This window comes from Oryzias melastigma, linkage group LG10 (assembly GCF_002922805.2).
Source record: "Oryzias melastigma strain HK-1 linkage group LG10, ASM292280v2, whole genome shotgun sequence".
NCBI lineage: Eukaryota > Metazoa > Chordata > Actinopteri > Beloniformes > Adrianichthyidae > Oryzias > Oryzias melastigma.
Window position 1 is genome coordinate 26,528,631 of NC_050521.1, and position 23,557 is coordinate 26,552,187.

At 38.4% G+C, this 23,557-nt stretch overlaps 1 protein-coding gene and 1 long non-coding RNA gene across 4 annotated transcripts in view; both read left to right on the plus strand.

Moving 5' to 3' along the window:
• Positions 1–23,557, plus strand: part of LOC112137855 (polycomb group RING finger protein 3) — a 53,374-nt gene that overhangs the window by 24,475 nt on the left and 5,342 nt on the right. For both annotated transcript variants that reach the window (XM_024260384.2, XM_024260383.2), the window contains exons 2-8: positions 4,057–4,163; positions 9,915–10,032; positions 12,051–12,147; positions 14,991–15,046; positions 15,120–15,227; positions 18,684–18,772; positions 22,747–22,884. In XM_024260384.2, coding sequence (XP_024116152.1) covers positions 4,149–4,163; positions 9,915–10,032; positions 12,051–12,147; positions 14,991–15,046; positions 15,120–15,227; positions 18,684–18,772; positions 22,747–22,884 — 621 coding nt within the window. In that variant the 5' untranslated portion in view covers positions 4,057–4,148. The remainder of the gene's footprint in view (positions 1–4,056; positions 4,164–9,914; positions 10,033–12,050; positions 12,148–14,990; positions 15,047–15,119; positions 15,228–18,683; positions 18,773–22,746; positions 22,885–23,557) is intronic.
• On the plus strand, positions 8,310–9,511 carry LOC112137856. 2 transcript variants are annotated; one of them, XR_002917636.2, is made up of 2 exons: positions 8,310–8,923; positions 8,999–9,511. It is a non-coding gene; the product is annotated as an uncharacterized LOC112137856 (long non-coding RNA). The 2 variants fall into 2 exon arrangements; XR_004948580.1 differs by having other exon boundaries at positions 9,083–9,511.

Here is a 23,557-nt window from a genome sequence, read left to right on the forward strand (position 1 = left end):
ACAGAACAAAAAATAACCCAAGTTGGATCAGTTTCAAACCAGCTATGAGGTTAAAACGAGACCAACTTTTTTCTGGATTATTTTAACTCTAGAAAAAAAAACATGAATTGTGTTGAAATGAAACCATTATTGCCTTAAAATTGTGCACTGGTATTAATACACTCTGTCAAAGATGTTTAAGATCTGCCTCCTGTTGTGAGAGAACAACTGTTGGAAATGTGGAAATAACATCTGGTACTTTTCTTCACACGTTTTGGGATTGTTCTGAAGTGAAGTGATTACAAGCGTGGAAAGTATGATTAGACTACCTGTTCCTCGATTACCACAACTATATCTATTGGGAGATGAAGCTGTTAGGCCTCTTGGATTCCCAAAAGGATTGTTTGGGCTTGTAATAGCTGGATCAATGGTGGCCGCAGGACTCCTTCTAAGGAATTGGAGGAGTCCCCACAAACCTCAGCTCATGGACCGGGTTAGACTCATCACAGAGACGGCTTCATTTGAGATTTTGATCACTAAAACTAACATACCCAGCCCTTCTTCCACTGTATAAGTTCAATTGTGTCAATTATTTTCTCTAATTGTACTAACCTGATGCTCTTGTATTTTGTTGTTTTTTTGTTGATCAATAAAAAACTTTAATGACAAAAAAGGAAGTAACCCAAAAATACATCCAAACATGAATAACCCAAGAATTGGGTTGAAGTGTTTTTAAGAGTGCACAGCGTTTCTTTAGCTGACCGTACATTGTGCTAAACGTACATTCTTGAACGTGCGCTTAGCCCATGGTGTTCACACTGAACAAGCAGGGAGGGGCTTCTTCTTTTTTTTCTTCTATTGTTTACTAGCGCACGTCCACCTCTTAAAGTTAGACGACGCTTGGTGTGAAATGAAGCGGTGTAAATCTCGTGAATCTTATTCCCAAGTTGTTCTTTCTCAGCTCTATTCCGATATACGAAAGACTTGTGCTGTGTCCAAATCCCCCCCCTCCCCACTACTCACTTTATAGTGCACTATATAGTTTCTAGTGCTGTCCGAATTCCAAAATCAAGTGCACTAGAAATCTCCCACAAGTCTTTGCGAAAGACTGGCGTGCATCGATGCTCTCTAGATTAGCGAATTTAGACCACAATGCATTGCGGTCGAACAAAAAAACGTGTTTAAATAGATACATTTTTGGATAAACCATCTCCATTTTCAGCATCAGAACATAGTGGAGTCAAAAATAAACGTGAAATGTTCGTATTTATTCGATTTTGACTTTGTGAAGTCGGTGACGTCATATCCGGCGTTTAGTAGAAAAGTAGTGAGCATCGTGTCCGAATTCCCTTTAAAATCCGGGGCACTATAAAGTCCTGCACTATATCGTTTTTTAGTAGTTAGGGATTAGGGTGGGAATTCGGACATTCAGTTGGTGTCATAGAATTCCAGTCCAGTACGAACTACAATTATTAATTTCTCATACATGACCAATTTTCACATTTTTTCACTTCCATAGATTAAAATCTATACGTCTGTGCCCTGATTGGTCAGAGTTAACTTGGTTTATCTTCTAATGTACGTTCAATAGTTTGTACATAGAGCTTAAAAACAGTCATAGAAACTAGCTTAGCGCTGCTCGAGAATTCTGAACGCAGCCCAAAACGCACATTTATGTGTTTGCAGAGACTTTTCAGTGGAAGTGGTTGGTTGGTTGAATGTGTGTTACCGAAGGCGGTGTGAATATAACCCGAGACTGCTGATCAAGTTTGGGTATGAGGATTCAAAACAACCTGAAGGGTTTTTAGTCAGAATGTCAGTCAGATCTGCATAGAGGGTTTCTTTACTACTTTATTTTAGAAATGCTTACTAAGGATTCACACTATAGTGATTCTCCTGCTCCTTTCCAGACGCTTTTTGGTACATTTTTAGGACTTTACGCCATTAATGTGATTTTTCAGCCCTGTTGAGAACGAATGGGAGATTCTACAAATCCTTCAAAAACTTTTTAAACTTAAGCAATCACACTATTAAAACCTTCAACACAATCAGGACATTCCTGCTTGTACTTTTGGTATTCATATATTTTCCAATTTCTTACATTTTACCCAATTTATGCTATTTTTATTATTTTATTTATTTATTTTTATCCCCATTGAAATGAGAAGTTCTTTAAATTCTTAGTGGATTTTTGAAACTTATGCAACATTGGTATGAAAATGATCAGCAGGTTCAGGACATTATTGCTTGAACTTTTGGTATTCATCCTTTTTACATATTTTAAAATATTACGCAATTTTTGTTTTTTTTTCCCCAAGAAATTATACAAATTCTACAAAAATTTCTGTAACTTTAAGTCCTTTAGCAACTATAGTTTTGCAAAAGCTTTATCTCTATAGTTTTAGTGTTTTCATCAAATCCCTTAAGTAATCAGAGTACATTTCTTTAGTAAACAGCTTCAACCTCCTCAGTAAAAGCATTCACACCTTTTCTAGTTGTTGTTTTTGTGGTTTACGAAAACCCTTTTTGACTTATTTCTGTCTTCTCTTAATGAATCCAAACCTTAAATGGTTCTTTGGTTTGTATAAACCCTGAACTGTGAAGTTCTCAGGAGTTAGATGGTGGACCGTCTGCAGCCTCGTGTCTGCTGGGGCGAAGCAGCAGAGAAAACGACCTTGGCTCCTCCTCGCAGACGGGCGTGTAAAACATGACAGATGAGGCGCTGACTCGCTCTCTCTCCAGCAGACAGCCGTGTCCTCAACAGCCCCCATCATTACTGTTCCACCACTTTAACAGACTCGACCGAGCTGGGAGAGCGTTAGGGCGACGCTTAGAGATGTTCCTCTGAGGCCGCGTGTAGAAGAGCATGAACTGGTCAGCTCCTTTTGTGGAGCACGGCGCCGGCACAGCCAATCACCCGCTCTTGTACGGAGCACGATCAGACAGCTGTGCATTGTGTTGGACTTTGTGTAGAAGTGTCTTTGTGTGCGCTTTTCCTGCGGGCGTTCACTGCTGTCAGTCAGTCAGTCGGCGTGGGTGGCGTTTTGTGTTTAAGCTGCCAGAGCGGCCGGCTCCGTGTCTTCATTATTTATTTATTTTATATCATAACCTCTACATCATCCTGGTGAACGAAGCTGATGATCAGAATGAAAAAAGGCTGCTTCAAATTCAGGAAAAGAACAAGAACAGATGTTTTTCTAACACTTCATTACACTAAAGACTTGTTTAGGCTCCGCCCACTGCAGCAGACAACACCTGCAACCACCATGAACCATAAATACTGCAGTTCTGCTATTTTACTATCAAATAGAAAAGTGAGTTTAAACATTTTTTTAGTCGTCATTTCACTTTTTTAAGAAGACCTTAGTCACGAGTACCTGTAGGGGGGTTGACCTGTAGGTTCTTGGGTTGTACAGGTAGACTCATGGATAAAAGTAGGTGGGTCTTCAAAGGAGGACAGGTGTTCCCTTCAGGCTCATGCAGCAAATGAAGTCAAATCTTGTGGTTCTTATTCACCTGTAAGGACAGTTGTGACTAATACATCCACAAAGACGACGTCTGCCTTACTGTTACCCTTTGATTTAATCTGATTTGATTGAATAATATCACTATTAGAAACTGTAAAATGAGGTAACTGCGTAGGGGTGGGATTATATAAATTCACTTCTGCCAACACCTTTTCAATCAATCAAACTCTACTTGACTTTAGTTAATAATTACTATATTTAATGAACCAAATGTGATATAACTGTGTTTTTGTTTGTTTTCTATTTTATAATCAATGCATTTCATTATTTCTGTAATACGTTAAAAAATGTGTGTTTTGTTCTGTATTTTCTACAATGTATGCTTGAAATAGGCCTTTTTTTAGACAAGAATATGTCCCAAAGTAGATTAGATTTCATTGTTAATACATTTTGGTTTGATGTTTTGTACTCTTTGTGTAGCGGTTAAAGGAAACCCCACTTGTGTTTGTAGATAAACTGAATTTTTGGGTGTTTTTCTTGACTTTAGTGTCCATCACTTCCCTGAGGTTTCTTCAGGACTCTACCTACAGTTGTTTCTGTCTTTGTTCAGGCTTCCACGAGAAGCTCTCCATGATGAGCAGCTAACACCGTCTGTCGCGCACCAGGAAGAAACGTGGCTGCTGCACCACCCACAGTCCACGCATGGCGGTACTCGGGGTAAGAGCGCCGTTATTTCACTTTTTCACTTTAAGAATATATGTCTTTAAAAAGGCTGCTCGCAGAAGTTCCTTAAATTTATGGAAACTTTATAGCAGAAAAATAGTTTTTGGGTGTAGGAATGCTGGTTGGGAATGTTGCTATATTTGATTTAAATCGTTTTGTTTTCTGTGTTCTTGATGAATTTAAACTTTTCTCTAAAGCTTTTTGATGAGGTCAAATCAGGATCAGCTTAAAATGAACAAAAAAAACGATGTAAAATTTAAAAAACAGAGATTGTAAATTTGAAAAAAAAAAGAATATTTGAAAGCAGTTTAAACTAGAAAATACATATTGAAAATGATTGAAAATTAGAAAAAAATAATATTGAAAACAGAAAAAGAAAAGAAAATCTGAAAAAAGGTCAACTTGAAACTTGAATAAAAAATTAAAATTGTAACCAATTAAAATGTTTATTTGTACTTTCAACTTTCCTTTTTTTGTCTCCCATTCTTTGCTCTCAGTTCTCAGTTTTCAGTTTCATTTTAGTTTTCAAGTTTTCAATATTATTATTTTAAATGTTCAATTTTATTTTTTTTATTTGCAATAATTCCTTTCAAGTTTATAAAATACATTTATTTTATTTATTTAAATTTAAATGTATTTATAAAATACATTAGTATATGTATCTTTGAGTTTAAAACTGCTTTAAATTTTCTTTTTTAATTTATTTTTAATCTGTTTTTTCGTTCTCTTTAAGCTGCTCCTGATTTAACCTCAAACCTTTTGTGCTGCTTGAAAGTTCAGACATAAATCACGTCTGATTTGACTAAATGCACTGATTCTGTCATACATTTTAAATGTCTTTGTTTAGTTTATCAAAATATTTTAATTGTGTACCTCAAAAAGACCTAAAGATGATTGTTTTTTTTTTTTACTCAAGATAATATTTCCATATTTTCATTAAGAGTTTTCTCCTTCTTTCTGAGTTTTTTATTTTATTCCATACATTTTTGCAGGAACCAGAAAGTAGATTTATCAGAAATAGGAAAATTCAGTTTGAAAGCAAACCTTATGTCGATTAGCTGATGCTCATGCTTATGACGAGTCCTAAACCAACATGATCGTTCTACTTCTGAACTCAAAATAATACAAAAATCCTTTAACTTTATTCTTATTTTATTTTTCTTATTCTCTTCCATGTAGCGACCAGAGTGAAAACTTTTAACAATAGCTCCTCCCACATGCACCTGAAGTTTCTAAACTCATATCAGTGTGAACGCAGCTCAACATTCTTGTCTGTCTAACTTTGATTTGATTGGCTGTGCCTTTCGTTGACCCCGCCTCACACTCCCCTGACATCCAGCTTCAGAAACCTAAAGCCATCACACGTCTCCATCCCGGAAAAGCCGGCATGCTGAGCACGTTTCCTCTGACTGGCGTCGCCGCTCAGAGTCTGCGAGGATTTCTCTAAATAATGGATGCTCTCGGTGTCTGATTCCCCGAGCGCGGCCGGCCGTTATCGGAACGATCTCCGCCGGCTCCTTCACTTCTCATCATCTACCTGCAGCTGCTCCTGTTGGCCGGCCGCTCAGCAGAAGCTGGTTGATGTGGCTCGGCGAGGAAGCTAATGGCCGATCCATCAAGCTGCTTTGGTTCTCCTGGAAAGCAAATAAAAGCATCAACAGATTTTCTCTGGAGTAGAAAGGCTCTTCTGGAGACGAAGAGCTCTTCAGACAAGCGAGGGGAGCCCGGCGTGGTCCAGGATCACAGACGAACCTCCTTCAGGCCTCCTCTCCATCGCCCGTTTGATGTCAACAGCTTTGATTCACGGATCAATCAACTTTCAGAGAAGAAAAGTTCAGACTTTGATGTTTCACTCCAGCCAGTTTCTGCTTGTTTTCAAGTCAAGTTGGTGCTGATGATGTTGCCATGGTAACAGTCGGGTCACAGATTTCTGCTGGTCTTACAAGTTGGATGTAAAGACTCTCATTGTTTGTGGATTAAAACCTCGTGACTGTTTCTGCGGAGCTGAAAGCTTTAGTTTAGAGGTTACTAATCTGAGTTGAGAGAACGAGCTTCAAATTGTGACTTTTTCCACAGATTTAAGTCCACGTTTCTGTCTAAAATGGATTTCTTGACCACCTACATGATGTTTCAGAGTGAGGAGGATGCAGAGGACGGAGGTAGAAGGAGGCGAGGAGCAATCGAAAGAATAAACAAGTTTTTAAGATCAAGTTGGGATTAAAACTCACTTTAATCAGCTTTTAAATATTATAAGAAGATCTGTCTTTTTATCCCAGAGAATTTAGACCTTCTAGATACGATCAATAAGAGTCTTCAGGGTCTTTTTTCTATTTGAAATACTAATATGCACTAATAAGGACATATAAATGCTTTTATTTCATCCAAAGGAATAAAGAAATGTAATCTTAGGAAACTATAGTTTTTTTTTCTAGACATAAGAAGAATAAAAGTGGAGTTTAGGCAAAAAAAGCTTTAAAATGAGTGAAAAATAAGGAATTCTTGGGATAAAATGTTTTTGGGACCGTCTACTTCCTGGACTTTTTAAATTAAAAAAACTACGTGGAAAACACATTTTCCCAAAATCCAGACTTTCTGAAATTTATCCCAAGATAGATGAGAGTCGGAGTTATTTTAGCGACTTGTTTTTTCTTTGTCCTGACATGAACATTTTTGGTCCTGTTTCTTTTTTATCTGGTGTTGTTGTAAATTTCCAACCTTGTCCGCTGACAGTGATATTCAGTATATCTGACCCCTCACAGCATCTAAGTAGAGCACAAAAACAGCTTTCACAGTAAGATGACTAAATAATCTCATCAGCATTTAAAATCGATACAAAGGAAATATCGCGATATATTACCGAATTGATTTTCCCTAAACCCCTACCTCAGAGATGTGATGTTAGAGGAAATTAAACCTACATTTTACAATATACAGAAATGTTTCAATTGCTTTTCGAATTTGGAGCTGTTATCTGTTTTCTTTTCATTTTTGATTCTGTTATTTTCTCTCCTTTTATTATTTTTTGCTCCTGATAGTTTTGCTGAGATGTTCCTGGTTCACTACTTTGTGCTTTGCTTTGGTTTGAGCTGATTAGATATTGAAAAAAACAAAAAAAAGTCCTTATCACTTTATATATAAGTGCCCTTCTAGAGATAAATCTATATCCAAAAGTAATGAAAGCAGAAACTTGTACCTCTCATTTCCTCGTCTTGTAGCAACAGGCTTGACTCTGAGAGGCTCAGCTGACTGAACCGTTGCACAAAAACGCCTCACCAGGGAGAGCTCTGGTGTCATTCAGCAGTAGATTAGAAAGGATTAGTGTTCTTAGAAAGGAGCAAATCGTCGGATGGGTTTCTGCGTTCAGTGAGTGGGCGGCTTTTTTGTTTCTTGGCGAGGAAATTGGCTCGTCAAACGGGACCTCGGGGCCACACAGCTGTGAACGGATTCCTCTTTGCATGTGGAATGTTTGTTCCATCGACTGTATATGAGAAATGGACTGAGTGACTCCTCCCCCTGGCTTTCCAAACACCCGGTGGCTCCTAGAAACTTACTTTAACATCTTCTTGCTAATCCTCTTTTTTCATGATATATTTTATCAAGTTATTCAAGTTATAAACCGACCAATCAGATGCCTCAATACAAGTAGGTGGAGCCTCCTGGTCCCTACATCCAACGTTCAAAACATTTGAATGACAGATTATGTATAGCCTGCTTTCTGGTGGAAGGGGTGTGGCTTTCCAACAAGCTCTCTCCTGATTGGTAAGACTGGTTGCCATAGAAACGTTGACTCAGACCGGCTCGGACCAATCACAGCTTACTGACGTCGTCTGGTTCCAACACAGTGACTGAAATGACTTAATTTGGTTGTTACTGGAGTGGAGGCATTTTCTATGAAACCAGAGGCGCTCTGTCCATCTCTATATACTGTCAATGGCTCAGGCTGACTCGGACCAATCAGACATAGTCTGGTTCCAACATGGTGACTGAATTGACTTCATTTAGTTGGAACTGGAGCGAAGGCGTTTTCTATGTTTGACATCACAGGCACGTTGTCCATCTCTATATACTGTCAATGACTCAGACCAATCACTGCTTTTAGATGTTGTCTGGTTCCAACTGAATTGACTTTATTTAATTGGAACTGGAGTGAATGTGTTTTCTATGGGTGACGTCACACTCATTATGGTCTCAAATAGACCTGAAGAGCTGTGAGTCGTCGGCATAGAAACGCTAAGATATGAGGAAACGCTCAGAAATCTGGTCCTTTTGTTTATTTGTGCCGGGACGTTTTATGATCTAAAATGCTGAAATGCTGCGTTCAAGTCGTGTTGAAATAATCAGAAAAATGACCTGGAAATCAATGAATATCAGAAAAACAACAAATCTTTAAACACTACATGAATGCTGAATAACTATGCCCTGAATTTATTTGTAGCGCGCCATCTATAGGGAGACTTCTGAACTACAGAGAAAATAAAACAACCAACCTGCCATTGAAGCTCCTTATTGGCTAAACACACCTGGTCCAGGTAGTCAGCAGCAGAAAAGGGAGGATTTTGAGGCAGTTTAAGATGGACAGAATATTCTTAACAACATCCTCTGGTTTCCAGAAGTGTGCAGTCATTTGAGGTTCATCTTCTGTGTTTTAGATTCTTCAAGTCGAGATCCCCTACAGGCAGAGATTGATTTTGAGGTCATATGGGAATGGCGCCTGGAAGGCAAAGCTCAGGGCAAAAGTGACATGAAACTGTGAGGTAGAAACAGGATTTTTAGAACAAATCCACAGATTCAGGATTGTTGTTGTTGACTTTCTGTTTGTCCTGTCTCAGTGAGGGAAACGGATGTTAGACTGAACACAAACTCACCTTTAAATCCCCCCATGGATGTCCGTGCTGCAGCCTGTCTGCCTGCAGGCCGCGCCGTACGCCGCTCGTGCGCAGTCAGTGCAGAAACTAAACCGCCACCAGTCATTGGCCCGTCTGTGGTTTTGATGCTCTGAATGGAAGAGCGGCAACTGAATCTGCAGCTTGTTGATCGTCGCCTTCATCAACATAGCAGATTTATCTGCTGCAAATATCAAGTTATGATGTGATGGAATCTGGATCATCAATCAGCAAAAGTTAAGCTTTAAAAACAACGATCAGTCATAAAGTTTGAAGGTTTTTTTGTTCCATCAGCCTGATATAGTTTCCCTCCAATGAAGAGGTAAACCTGGGAGTTGAGGTTAGAAGGTTGTAAATCATTTTAAACCTCTGAGCTCGTCATTCAAATATGAAAAAACTGAAAAGAGAAGTGTTTATATTTGTGTTTATAACTGCTACATTAAAGCACAGCTGAAGAAATTCATTTCCAACAAAGTTTTCCTTCATTTCACTCTCCGTTCGAGCTGAAAAATGATGTTTGTGTGAATTACTGACATTAAACAGTTGAAAAGTTTGTGTGCGTTTTGATTTTTTTAATATGATATTAAGGAAGCATATATGTGTGCACAAGCTCCAAATGAATACATGTTCAACTTTTTCTGATTATATTTTTAAATATAAGATCAGCTTTTCTCACTTATGTTTTAATGCATTTGCTAAACTCTAAATTCTTTTCACAAAGATTGAAATTTGATTTCAGGCTCTGTTTAATCTCTTTTTTCACCTTCTTTTGGCGCATTGAGCTCTTTAATTATCATTTGTCCTTTTGACCGTCGTGCATGGATTGCTAATAAAGTTTTTTATTGAAAACTGTCCTCCTCAGAACCCCGACATGCTGACGCGGAAGATCAACCTGTGTCACATCAACGCCCACATCACATGCCGCCTGTGCGAGGGCTACCTGATCGACGCCACCACAGTCACCGAGTGCTTGCACACCTGTACGTGCACGCACACACACACAACCGCACTTCCTGTGAAGCTCGTCTCTCCGTGTTTTCCAGGGTTTATCAGAAAGTTATCAAGTTTATTCTTGAATATCTAAGAGGACGTCTGACTCCTCTGCTTTAGTGTCAGAAAACACAAACATGATTATGTTTTTTAATCAGAAATTCAGGTTATGATTTAGTTTTTATAAACTTTTGCCTAAAAAAGGTTTCCAACCAAAAACTTCACGTCTTCTCCATCTTTTTCTTCAGGAAGTCATTTTTAACTGTCGTGTTCATCATTTCTGTTGAGTAGAAGGAGCATTTGTCTAGTGAATCTCAAACATCTCGATGAAACATCTTGACCCCCCCCCCCCCCACACACACACACACCTGCACTTCCTGTGAAGGTCGTCTGTCCGTGTTTTCCAAGCGTTTATCTGGGTTTTAGTGAGAAGTTTTCATGTTTTTTTTCTTGAATGTCTCAGAAGACCGACAGATTATCTCCTCAATGTCTGACTCCTCTGTTTTATTGTCAGAAAACCAAAAAAGTATCAAGTTTTTTGTTTGAAATTCAGATTATAATGCTGTAAACGAGCCATGTTTGTCTAAAAAAGGTTTCCAAACTTCACATTTTTCTTCATTTTATATATATTGTTTCTGCTGAGTGTGAGGAATATTTTTTAGATTTGCCAAAAGAAAATAAACGTTCAGTTGTAAATAATTAGACTTTTTCTATCTTTAAAGCATCTCAAACATCTTGGTGAAAGGTCCGTAAGCTTTTTAAAAACTTGGTTTAGATGATAGAAAAACCAAACAGGAGTTGGAGGACTGACTGTAAACCAGGAAGAGACTTCTTCTTCTCTGTTTCTGCTGCACGCTGCATGAAAGACCGTTCAGATTCTTAGAAACATCTACAAGTTTTAAAATGATCTGAACGAGAACGTCTGACTTTGATCCAAAACTCTTTAGGATCTGAGCTGCTTTGATGCTTCAGGATCAGACACTTGACTCACTCCGGTTCAGAGCTGCAGCATTACTGAGCTGCTGATCAGAACATGATCAGAAAGATGATGATGTCGTCAGCAGCTGCATCTCCATCTCGTCCAGCTTTAAAGACACAAACATCCTGGTTTATGTTGGACCTAAATCTTCGTCTTTTGAAATAAATCTGTGTCAGTGTTGGGGTCACAGGGGTCATGCAGCCTGCTTACCATCAACCATCAGTGGAGGAGGTCGGCTGAAGTTCTACTGATGTTTGCAGACGGAAAAACTCTCAGGTTGCAGGAAAACCTGCTGGGAGGCGTCGGTAGCTTTGCTGCCCAGCAGAGGGAGTGCTTGCACCACAGATGGGGGGTCGATTCTGACGTAAGGGTCCAGACGCCGTGATGAAGGCTCGCCGTGATGAAGGCTCGCCGAGGAGCAGATTCAGCTCACGTCTCCACTGCAGCGGCAGCAGAAACGTGTTTTCAGCAGGAACCATCAAATATGATTAAAAATGAATTCAGACGATATAGGTTAAGTATTTAGAGTTCAGATATTTAGATGACTCGAAATAGACATTTTGTAAATGAAGTTTTAGTTAAATAACTCCTTCATTAATTAATATTCTTCAGTCACGATTTACATAGTGCACTTCTCTAATATCAGATCAAATTAGAAGATTTCAAACTGATTCTAGTTTTGATTTAGTCGCAAAATATTTCTGTTCTGTTCCAGTTTTTTTCTGTTTTCACACCAAAAATCGGCAGTTTTGTCAAAACAATTTTTCATTTTTTAAAGTTTATTGCTCACGTTCGTTTTACTTGATCAGGAAGCGAAAAAATATGCTTTAAAATGTGTTGTTTTATTGAAATGTCGTTTATTTTTTATTCATAAATGAGGAAAATCTTCATTTGTGTCTCTGAGAAAACACGCTGCACACAAATGCAATTTCTGCTTTTGGAGGATTCCTCCGTTTAGAGGCAATAATGGGAAATGCACAACATCTAATGTGTGTATTTGTGTGTGTTTGTGTGTATTTGTGTGTGCAGTCTGCAGAAGCTGCCTTGTGAAATATCTGGAGGAGAACAACACGTGTCCCACGTGTAGGATTGTTATTCATCAGAGCCATCCACTGCAGTATATCGGGTGAGTGAAGGACGGTGCACACACACATGCACACACATCCCCGCACACACACACACACACACACCCCCACACATGCACACACACACACACACACCCACACACATGCACACACACACACCAGCTGATGGTTGCTCTCCTGCAGGAATCATTTTTCCATTTTTTTGTTCATCAAACTGGATTTAAATCTGAGATCAGATGATCCCTGATCTTATAGGCTGTGTTTTTTTTGTTTTGTTTTTTTCCCAGAAGGCCGTTCGAGCCTCTCGTCCTCCTCGCTCTAATGTATAATCATTGATTAGCTTATCGGTAATGAGAAGAAACTCTGCGTCGGCTCAGCAGACGGCGGCGCAGCTGGAAAATCCTCTTGACTTCCTGTTGCTGCTAAACCGTCGGTCCCTCCCTCAGAATTTAAAGACCCACTGCCATGAAAATGATGTTTTTAACCAGTTCTTATGGCGTTTTTGAAATGATGGAGGACATATATGAAGAAAATGTGGTGTGGTTAAATCAAACTACAGCAATTTTCCCTTTGATTAAACAAGAAAAGACCAAATATTGTTATGCAGTATTTGCACAAAGATCAAATTTTGGAATGTTTATGAGCTGCAGAGGATTTTACTTAAAAAAACAACTTGAAATCGGATCAAAAGTATCCAATTCTGCTCAAAAAAACAACAAAACATTCATTCAATGAACTCTAAAAATATTTTTTTTTTATTAAAAAGTTCTTTATCATCAAGTCACCTATAAAAATATTTCATTTCAAACACTTTTTTAAAATCTATTTTTCTAATATTTTGTGAAAATCTTTCCAGTGTTCTTTTCTCTTTTATTTTGAAAAAAACTAAAACTGTTCCTATAAAACAAACTAAAAATCTGAAAGCAGAAATGAATCCTCAAATGCGTTTTTATTTAAAAGACTTTACACAGAAGTGAGATTACAGTTGAATTCTGAAGCATGTCTAACATTTTATTCTTTTGGTTGAACATTTATCATATTTAAAATATGAAGACATGGTGGTAAAAGTTTTACTGCAACAGGTTAATGAGGAACATATGGAGAAATTATAGTCAGTGTTCACACAGAAGTCCTTAATTCAGATGCACTGATCTTTTTTCTCTTTCAATTATAATTTAAATTTAAGTTTTATGTATTTTCTTAAGGTTTCAACTGAAAAAGTGGAAAAACTTGTTAAATAGTTGCATAAACGTTAAATTTTAATACAAAAAAATATTCAGGTTTTTTGCAGTTTGCAGTTTTCAACAAATAAAAGGGAAAAAAAATAAAAAAATAAAAATAAATATGAGTTTTAAAACAGAAAAAAATCAAGTTCTATAAATTCTCCTGAAATTTTAATCAAATAAAAATATTTTTTATGTATTTTCCCGAGGTTTCAACTGATAAAGTGGAAAATAATAAACTTGTAAAAATAATTAAAACTTAAATTGTTATACAGTAATGATTTCAGTTTTTTTTTCTTGAAATTTCAATACAGTAAAATTACATGTCTATGTATTTCCTTAAGGTTTCAACAGTGGAAAAAACTTTAAAAATGACTAAAACATGAACTTTTAAAACAATAAAAAAATAAATGAAGTTTTATTAATTTTCTTGAGAATTTAATACAGTAAAAATTCAAGTTTAATGTGTTATTTTAAGGTTTCAATAAATGAAGTGGAAAAAAAAACTTGCAAAAAAGATTATAACTTAAAAATTAGGTTTTATTCATTTCCTTGAAATTTTAATACAGTGAAAATTCAAGTTTTATGTATTTTCCCAAGGTTTCAACAAATAAAGAGGAAAAAACTTGTAAAAAAAAAATCTAAATTCTAAATCTAAAATCTAAATCTAAATTTTAAAGCAATAAACATTTCAAGTTTTTGCATCTTTCTGAGAATTTATACCATAAAAATTCATTTTTTTTTATTTTTGATAAAAAAATTAATATAGTAAACATTTTAGCTTTATGTATTCTTTCAAGGTTTCAACAAAAGTGGAAAAACTTGTAAAAAAAAAAAAAAAGACAAAAACTTGTCTTTTAGACCAAGAAAATTTAAAATGTTACATATTTTCTTTAGATTTCAATACAGTAAAAGTTCAAGTTTTATGTATTCTCTTAAGGCTTTAATAAGTAAGGTAAAATAAAAGCTCAAAAAACCTGAACATTGAATTTTGAAACAATAAAAATTCAAGTTTTATGCATTTATTTAAAGTTCCAACAGAGAAACAGCGTTGCAGTGCTGTAGGCTGCAGTTCTCCCTCTGTACCAGCAGGGGTCATTGTTTTGCTTCTCCTCCGCCTGTTAATTTAGTCGGTCATGCAGCAGCTCCTGGTGGAGCAGCGGGGCAGATAAACGCCCCACAGTCTGCGCCTCTCTTCCTCCATGTCAATGCGGCTGACTCCACGTGTCCCGTCCATCCGCCGGCTGTCAGAGCCGGGTGTCAAGCGCCGCTGCACACCCGGGCCGCCCCCGTGGTGCCGCCACGTCAACAGACCCAGAAACTGCAGCTTAGCACTCAAACTGACAAGTACATATGCTGAACCCTAAAAGTGTCAACGGGGCTATTTTTTTTTATTTCCTCCTTTTGTCACACATTGGACATTTTTCCATAAACGTCATCCAGGGATTCACAGCCTTTTATCAGCAGATCTCTAAGGGGGGAGAGAAGGAGGAACCCCAGAAAGATGCATAAACCCCCCAGGAGTGCAGGAAAATCAGGCCTCACTCCTCTCTTATGAATCTTTAATGCAGGTCTAGGAATTAGTGCAGATGGTTAAACAATTTTACACCAAATGACACGGCAGGTTGACATCTCATCACCAACCTGCTCTTTTCTTCCAGCCATGACAGAACAATGCAGGACATTGTGTACAAGCTCGTACCGGGACTTCAAGAGGGTGAGAGTCGCACCGTATTTCCCCTGTGAAAGTGTGTTCTTCCTCTCATGGTTTTCCTCTGTCCCTCCTGCAGCGGAGATAAAGAAGCAGAGGGAGTTTTACCAGAAGTTGGGCATGGAGGTTCCCGGGGACGTTAAAGGAGAGCTGTGCAACATGAAAATCCCTCTAGATCAGCGCAACGGTACGACCACACACACGGAGGCGGAACGTCCTCAGCTTCAATCAAATCTAACACAGGAGTCAAACTTCGGGCCTCAAGATTCACGTTGATCGAGAAAGGAGTTTTAGTGTGTAAAGTGACAAAGTGACATCAAAGAGACATGGATGATGCTTTGGTTTGATGGCGGCGGAGGTCGACGAACGCCGTTTGAAAGCTGCTCTTCTTAGACCGAGCTGTAGAAAAATGAAGCGCCCAGACGGTAATGACTGACATTAGAGAAACAACTGCAGCCATTAGGCCCCACAGATAGAGGTAATTGGGGCTGTGCAGAAGCGGCTCACCGCTGCGAGGGGTCGGGAGAACGTGCGTCCAGAGGCCGTCCTGCCGGCAGGACTAATCGCTTCCTTAAACCTCCTCTTTGATTCAGACGATTAAGGCTCTGATGCTCTCTGGCTCCTCCCACCACTGCACTCGTGGTCATCTCAGCTGAAATACGCACATGTTAATGTTAAAGTACCATTAACCCCTCCCCCCTTTTGTGTTCCAAAGGGGGGAGGGGCCTCCAAAGACTTCTATTGATAAATAACCAGCTGTTACTCAGTCATTCCATTGGTCAGAATAACAGTTTTTGCTTTGATACTTTTATTTAATCATCTTCTTGATAATTCTATTTTTTTCATTATATATTTTTCTGTTGTTCAAAATATTTAAGTTATAAACTAACCAATCAGACGCCTCAGTAAAAGTAGGTGGAGCCTGCTCACTCGAGGTTGGAGAGAGTGGTTGCCATAGAAACGCAGACCAATTTGGACCAATCACTTCTCACTGACTGTGTCTGGCTCCAACATGGCGGCGTCCATATCTCTGAAAATGGTGACTAATTGACTTCATTGGTCAGAGCTGGACGTAAACCATCTTCTATGGATGACATCAAACTCACTCAGTCCAGTTCTCGTATACAGTCAATGGAACACAAGAACTTCAGGACCTTTTGTAACAAGAGTTCAATCAAATGTGAGTTTTCTCAGACCTGAGAAAGCTCATTTTCTACAAATGAGGCAAATTTCTTGTTTAAGCCTCTTGAGGAGCCGAAGTTTTCAGTTTAGTGTCAGACGCTCTTCTATCTTATAAATACGCTGGAGTCCATTCTGCTTTTTGGCATTTTTATTAATTTTTACATCAACATTTGGTAAAAAAATGTTGGTTTTGTGATAGTTAATGAACCTAATAAATAAAAAATTAGAAAATTGGCTGTGAAGTGAGTGAGCGGGGATTCTCAGACCTTTCACTCAGGTGTTGCTCATTAACAAATTAAAGCAGGTGGAGGTAAATGAGGAAACATGCAAAAGAAAAACTACATTTCTCCTCCCACAGATCCGTTATCTTCCTGACAGATAACATTCCTGCAAAAAAGGAAAACTGAAAATTGAAGGAATGAATTCAAATTAATAAATAGCAGCACAAATTTACCTATTGGAGGCGAGAAAAGAAAGCTTGTGGTTTGCAGAAAATGAAAGATTTACAAAAGACAAGCAAAGATCCTTAAGCACACAGAGGTCCCACTCTGACAGAAATTAAATGCACAAACATAGAACAAAAAAGAAAAATAAAACCAATTATAGAATATCATAATGATATCTGCAATGAAAACATCCTAAAAAATAAATTACACACGCCGTTCCCTCGTTCATCGCAGGAGTTTCATTCTAGATGAAACCTGCGATTGATAAAACACACTTTCTATTCTTTTCTCAGACATTTTCACATTTGTTTAAACTGTTGAAGTTCAAACCTTCATAAAAAAGATAGGTCCAGTTTAACAGAATGAAAACAAAGATTTATGCAAATTTGAAAAAACACGTTCTGTACTGGAGACACGAAACAGAGGAGATTGATTGACGATGGTCTGCAGCCAATCAGAGCGCAGATGACAATTTACTGTAAAAAATGAAAAATATAAGCATGCTAAAAATGTGCAAGACCACAAAATCAGTTGAAGGAAGTGGAGTGAACATAACTGACGTAAACTAAAGAGTTTCACATTTCATGTGACGCTCTGAAGAAAAAGTAGAATCTTTTCTGAGACGTGAATAAAAGAGATCAGGGAGAAAGTTCAGGAAATCTCAGCAGATGAACGGCGTTTGGTCCTCCTGGAACCCTAAAGCTGCGCTCCACATGCAGCTTCTGCTTTTCAGAGCAGAACTTTGACAACATTATTCACTTTTAGGCATGAGTTTAAGAGTGTAGCAGAGAAGAAACGGCTTTATTACATCGGCTCTCGGTGATTTACCAGAGAGATTGCAAACAAATAGGCTCTTTGGGCTCCTGAGGGATGGAAGGCAGCCGTGGATTTTCTGCGTTTTATGGCAATAAAATGGCTGTGAAGTGTTTGCAAATCATTTCTTGGCAGCAAATATTCTGCCTCCTCCTCCAGAGCAGAGAAGATCGGTGCGATATATTCTAACAAGATGGCTTAATAAAGCACCTCCAGGCTCCCATTTATGAGGAGGTAGAAACGTTCAGCAGCATCTGGGAGATTCCAGCATTTAAAATCACACTTCTGATCTATTTTAAAAACTCTCCCAGAGGTCGTTTAATTATGACACAATTCCTACGTCACAAATACGATGTCTTTCCAGCTGTATGTCTGTGTCTGCTCCTGATTTACATCAATTTGAGTAAAGAAAGCTTCATTTTCTCTAAATATCAATAAAATATCAGAACATTACCACAACTGTACCGTAGAACCCTCCCGTCTCCATCTCCTGACGCTGAGAGCTTCTCCTCCTGCAGCAGCAAACCAACGCGCCGCAGACGCTTTCCTCTAAATGACCTTAACAGGAGAAAGTGGAGCGACATGGGGGAGTGATGAGTCTGCAGAGAACGCAGATAAACTCCCACACAAACACAGAAACAGAACTCGCGTCCGCGGCAGCTTTAAAATCAGATTGTGTCAGGATTTGAACGTTGCTTGGATTCCATAAATGTAGGGATGATTCTGAAACTTCTGAACCGTTAGCGTTGATGCTCCCGCTAGACGTGAGAAGGAAGTTCTTCTCTCTTCCAGAGAAAAAAGTCCCAATATTACAGTTCAAGTTGAGCGTCGCTGATTTGTGTCTGGATGTTTGCGCGACAGAACCCTCCTGGACTGAAGTTTGGAGGGTGGATGTGCCTGCAGCCCAAATAAATAATAGATCAAAAGCCGGAGACGCCGCAGACTCCATGTTGCCAGGAAACCACATTTGCTGTCACAGACGTCAGGGTGCATCAGCAGCACGAGCAGAAAACACCTTCCTGATGCAATCAAAGTCAGGCCGACTTCTGCCGCACTAAGACGAAGTCTTCTTTGTCTTTCAAATTGAAGTTTATGGAGCAAATCCAGGACCGAACTGACTTCAAACTCTAAAGGATTTGTTCCTCTGGATTCACAAAAATAAAAGCTCGTCATTTTTCATTCCTTCTGTTGTTTTCCAACAGGAGATGCAAAATCAGAAGACACGACCAACAAGGAAGCAGGAGAGGAGAAACCGGAGGAGGACAACGACTATCACCGCAGTGACGAGCAGGTACGCCTCCTGTGGTCTCCTCAGACGACACCTTTACTCAAACTCACATTAAAACAGACGAGTTCTTTGTTTTTAAAAAATATTTAGGTTTCTTTTACTAAACAAAACCGGTGCAGAATTTAACTTTTTATTATGTTAAATATTTAGTTTACTAAAAACTTGAGATAAACTTTTTTTAACCTGACAAAATGTCTGATCAACCAAAACCAGAATTCAGCTTCGTTTGAAATGTGTTCATCTAAGTCTTGGTGAGTTTAGGAGGAAGAAGCAGCTCCAGAGTGTTTAGAGTCTGATGTCATTTCCTGACAATATGACGATAAAATCCATTAAAAAATAAAAACATTTTTCCATTTTTTTACTCTTCCACTGATTCCTTTTTTACTCAGAATGCATTAACGCTTGTGTCACATTCGCACCCTTTTTTGCGATCAGACTGCAGGTCATTCATGTGTTCTTCATCCAAGATCATCCTGGATTAAACAGATCCGTCATAAAACTCTGAACTGGAAAAAAAACCTTAAACATCTGCATGATTTGAAGGAGTGTTTCCATTAAAGAACTTCATATTTTAGAAGAACTTTTTGGTTATGATTTACTTAGAATCTAAAAACAAGAACCAGGAATGAATAATTAATTGATTTAATTTAATTTAATGGTACTTTGAGCCTCTAGTTTCTTTTTCCAAAAAGATAAAAGGATCATTTTGGGATAAATGTTCACCGATTTTAGTAAAAGCAGCTTTAAATAAAAGTCAAAATCTGGTTATTATTATGAGGAAGTGTATTTTTTTTAGAATTTACTTAATGTAATCCAATTATAGAAACTTGAACTTCCTGTGTTCACATTGTTTCTAGTTTTGAAGGACCAATATGCAGATGACTGAATGCTCTTTAGAAGAGATGTTGGATTTGTGTTTTGGTTAAAAACTGCTGTGAAGTTTATCCAAAAGAAAAACTCGTTTATAAGTTACTAGGTTGGAAAATAAATCAATTAAACTACAGTTTGTTCACATATTTTGGCTCTAAACCAATTCAACGCCTCCAAACACGAACACAGATCTAAACCGTTTCCATCTGCAGCTCGCTGCTGCTGTTTTTTTAGAAAAGAAATGAGTTCTGGTACAGATGAGTCTGCAGATCTGGGAAACGCTGCCCGGATGTGGGGGAAGATCTTGCCCTTTGGAAAACTCGGCGGCGATGCAAAATGTTCATGGAACAGCTAATGCGGCGCCGGGTCAAATGTCACGCAGAGGTGGAGAAAGGAAGAGAACAGAAGAGGACTTCCAGAAACAGGGAGGATGGTGGAAGGATGGATGTAGAAGTGAAGAGGAGGGGATGGAGAAGCAGCTTTGAGACCTCGTGTGAAGTGGTTGAAAAGATGAAGCTCATCAGGAGGATGGAAGGGAGGGTGATGGAGGAGAAATGGAGCGCTGGTCTGCAGAGTCCTTCAGAATAAAAGGTTAAGGTGGTTTTTCAGAATAAAAGGTTAAGGTGGTTTTTCAGAATAAAAGGTTAAGGTGGTACAGCTGATCTCTGCTGTTACCTTACTGAACTCGTCTGAGTTATTTGTAGAATTAGTCTTCTTAAACTTAGCAGTAAAGCTAACTACAGCTAGGTGCAGTTTTTAAAAGAACCACTGGGGGGCATTGTGTTGCTGCAAGAGGCAACACTTGTAGAAAGTGACTGGAACCAGGTCAGTTCACTGGATGACCACTAGGTGTCAGTTTCAGATCAGTTTAGGTCAGTTGCAGGTCAACGCAATATTAAAAAAAAACTTTTACAGAATATTAAGTAAAGAAAAGAAGTGTGGTTACTCTTCATTTTTATTTCATAACCCTGAAGAATCCACAGGGTCAAATTTTGCCTTTTTTTGGTAATAAATTATTTTTTTCTATTTTTTATCTATGCATATATTCCTGCTGTTGTTAATTTCTGCAACCCAAAAATGATCAAAAAAGCAAAAATATTGTCCAAACAACGTTAAAATCCCAGAGGAAAATTCTGGGTTCTTTGGTTCTTCAGTGTTAAATTTATCTAAAAAATTTCACACTTCGGCTTAACTGTTTCTAGAGCTCTTAAGGCTCAAACCTACACACTGTTTTATAAAACAGACACGTCACGGCGCTCCAGAAGAATCCGACCGCACCACAAGCGTGAAGCTCTGTTTGTCGTTGATGCCCTGAACCAAAACCGTCCGTTTATTCTGGATTACTCTGACAAACAGAGAGCAGGACCAGCAGTAAAATTGAGCTAAATATACTTATTTCTCGTCGTCTGTTTGCTTAAGACGTTGTTTTTATGAATAACTGAATTAACTAGTAAATTAAGAAAAAAAAAATGCTTTGAAAAAGGAAGTGGAAAACGGCCTGCCCAACTTTCTTTTTTGAGTGTTTTCTCGTGATAATGCGATCCACTATCTCATTATCACGAGAAAATTAATTTTTAAGTTTCTCTATTTTGTGGTTAACAACAAAAACAGAAGAAGAAAACACTCGACTAAAGTTTTTTTAGTCCCTTTGTTTCCCTAAAACCCCCAAACAAATGGGTTGATTGACAGAACCGACAGAACCCAGGGCTGCGCGGTGCGTTCACTGAGCTCTGGACATTAGCACACCCAAACAGCCCAACTCACTCCACTAAAATATACTTGTGTCATTTTTTTTTCTACAAAATGAAGCAGGTTTTTCAGGAACACTGTTAAATCCATAAAAGATTAATTAAATTAGTTTTCTCTTGATAATGCGATAGTGGATCTCATTATCAAGAGAAAATAACACAAAAAATAAGACAGGCTGTTTTCGGATTCTGGAGTAGAATAAGTTAAAAAATAAAAATTATGAAGTTAAGAATGTTGTTTGTGTGGGAGGGTCTATTTTCTATCAAATAAACCAGAATGTAACATTTATTATAGCCAGCTTTGTCTTGTGGATGATAGGGAGCTGAATCGAGGTTTGTTTTAGGTGAAAACAGAATAATGAGGGTAATTCAGATCTGAACCAAAGAGCAGAAGAACGACAACAGGAGTCTGTTAGGAAGAAGATAGAAACGGGTCCAGGACGTCTCTGCTGCAGCTGTAGCTTCATCACTCAGACGAAATCATTGGCACGCACGGCTGACTCCAACAACACCTCCCCGCTGCCTTCGGGATGACCTTGCAGCCTGCGACCTTGAATTCTCCAATAAACGGACTCAAACTGCAGAGTAAATGCTGGTTCATCAGGAATCCTGATTTTCCAGCATTTCCGATAAAATCCTGACAGAAAACTGATCAATAACACAAATGACTGAAGAAAAACGTGTTTGCATGGATGCAGGACTTGCTAATGACTCTTCTTCTTCACAACCCAGACGTTCTGGATGATGTTACGCTGCGCCTCACTATTGCACCATAATGTCTGCGTGTTTTGGCTCCGAGGACGCCACATCGACGTGCCGTAATGCGATGAAGCTGCCTCACAGGCTCCAGAGTCCAGATCACCAGCGAGGCTTTTATTCCTCATTACGAGCCTCCCCCCTCCAGCGCCTCAGCACAGCAGATATATTAGGATGTTGGTCTTTGCTTATTGCAGGGCAGACTGTGTTTGTTCGAGAGGACGTTTAAACAGAAACAGGAAAGAAAAGAGCAGTAAAGATGCTCGGGAACGGCGTCTCCTCCTGTTTCTGTGGCACTAATGTATTCCAGCTCCTCCACCCATGGACCACTAAAACCACCCACCATGTCAACTGGAGGGAAACTACCAGTTTAGAGGAGAGTTCTGAGGGAGAAACTGCATCAGAGGAAACAAACAATATCAAATCAACACTTTTGTTATTTGTAGACCTCAGACACAATTAAGTCTCCTGTTCTCCAAACTGGGCTTCTGTTATTCCCAAAGAAGACCAAAACTCCAACAACAATCTTGATTTTTAATTCTAGTAAACCTTTCTGGAAAACATCAATGTGAACACTAAAGCGTGAACTTTCTGTCTCTTCAGGTCAGCATCTGCTTGGAGTGCAACAGCAGCAAGCTCCGAGGTCTGAAGCGGAAGTGGATCCGCTGCTCCGCACAAGCCACCGTCCTCCACCTAAAGAAGTTCATCGCCAAAAAGCTTAATTTGACGTCATTTAACGAGGTAGGCGGAGTCACGGCTGCACTCAGTCCGCATGTGGTCAGGTCAACAAATGAGTGCAAAAACACGACATACATAATATAAACCTAAAGGTTAGCAAGTCATGAAGGGAAAATGTATATTTCTGATAAAAAAATAATTGATTAATAAAACCATTATTGTTGAGTTTAAAAAATATGAAGATACTGAAGTTAAAAGAATACCAAGGATAACACTTTTCTTTACACTAAGGACAACATGTTTCTGAAATATAATTAACTCAGGTTTGCTTAAGAAAACCAAATGTATGAATTCTTTGTCTTTTTATAACTCAGCCTTTTGTTAACTAACAGAAAAAGTGATCACATTTTTTAAAAGTGGGTTTTGATCAATGCTGCACATTAGTACAGAAGAACTGAAAATGCACTGGATGATACTGATTTGAGAGTGAAAAGTCATCAAATCTTCACTGTTTGCTGCAAAATGGACGTCTAGTCATCCCATAATAGTTTAAAAACTTCCTTTGGATATCCCTGACTGGTGTGTCTTGGTTTTGTTTGTTAATTTAAATAGTTTTTAGAGGTTTTAGCCCTGTTTATTTATTTATTTATATTATGGTTACTTCAGATTTGTGAGGAAAACATATATATATATATTTTTAGAATAAAGTAAAGTCTTTAGTGAAAACTGGAGTTAG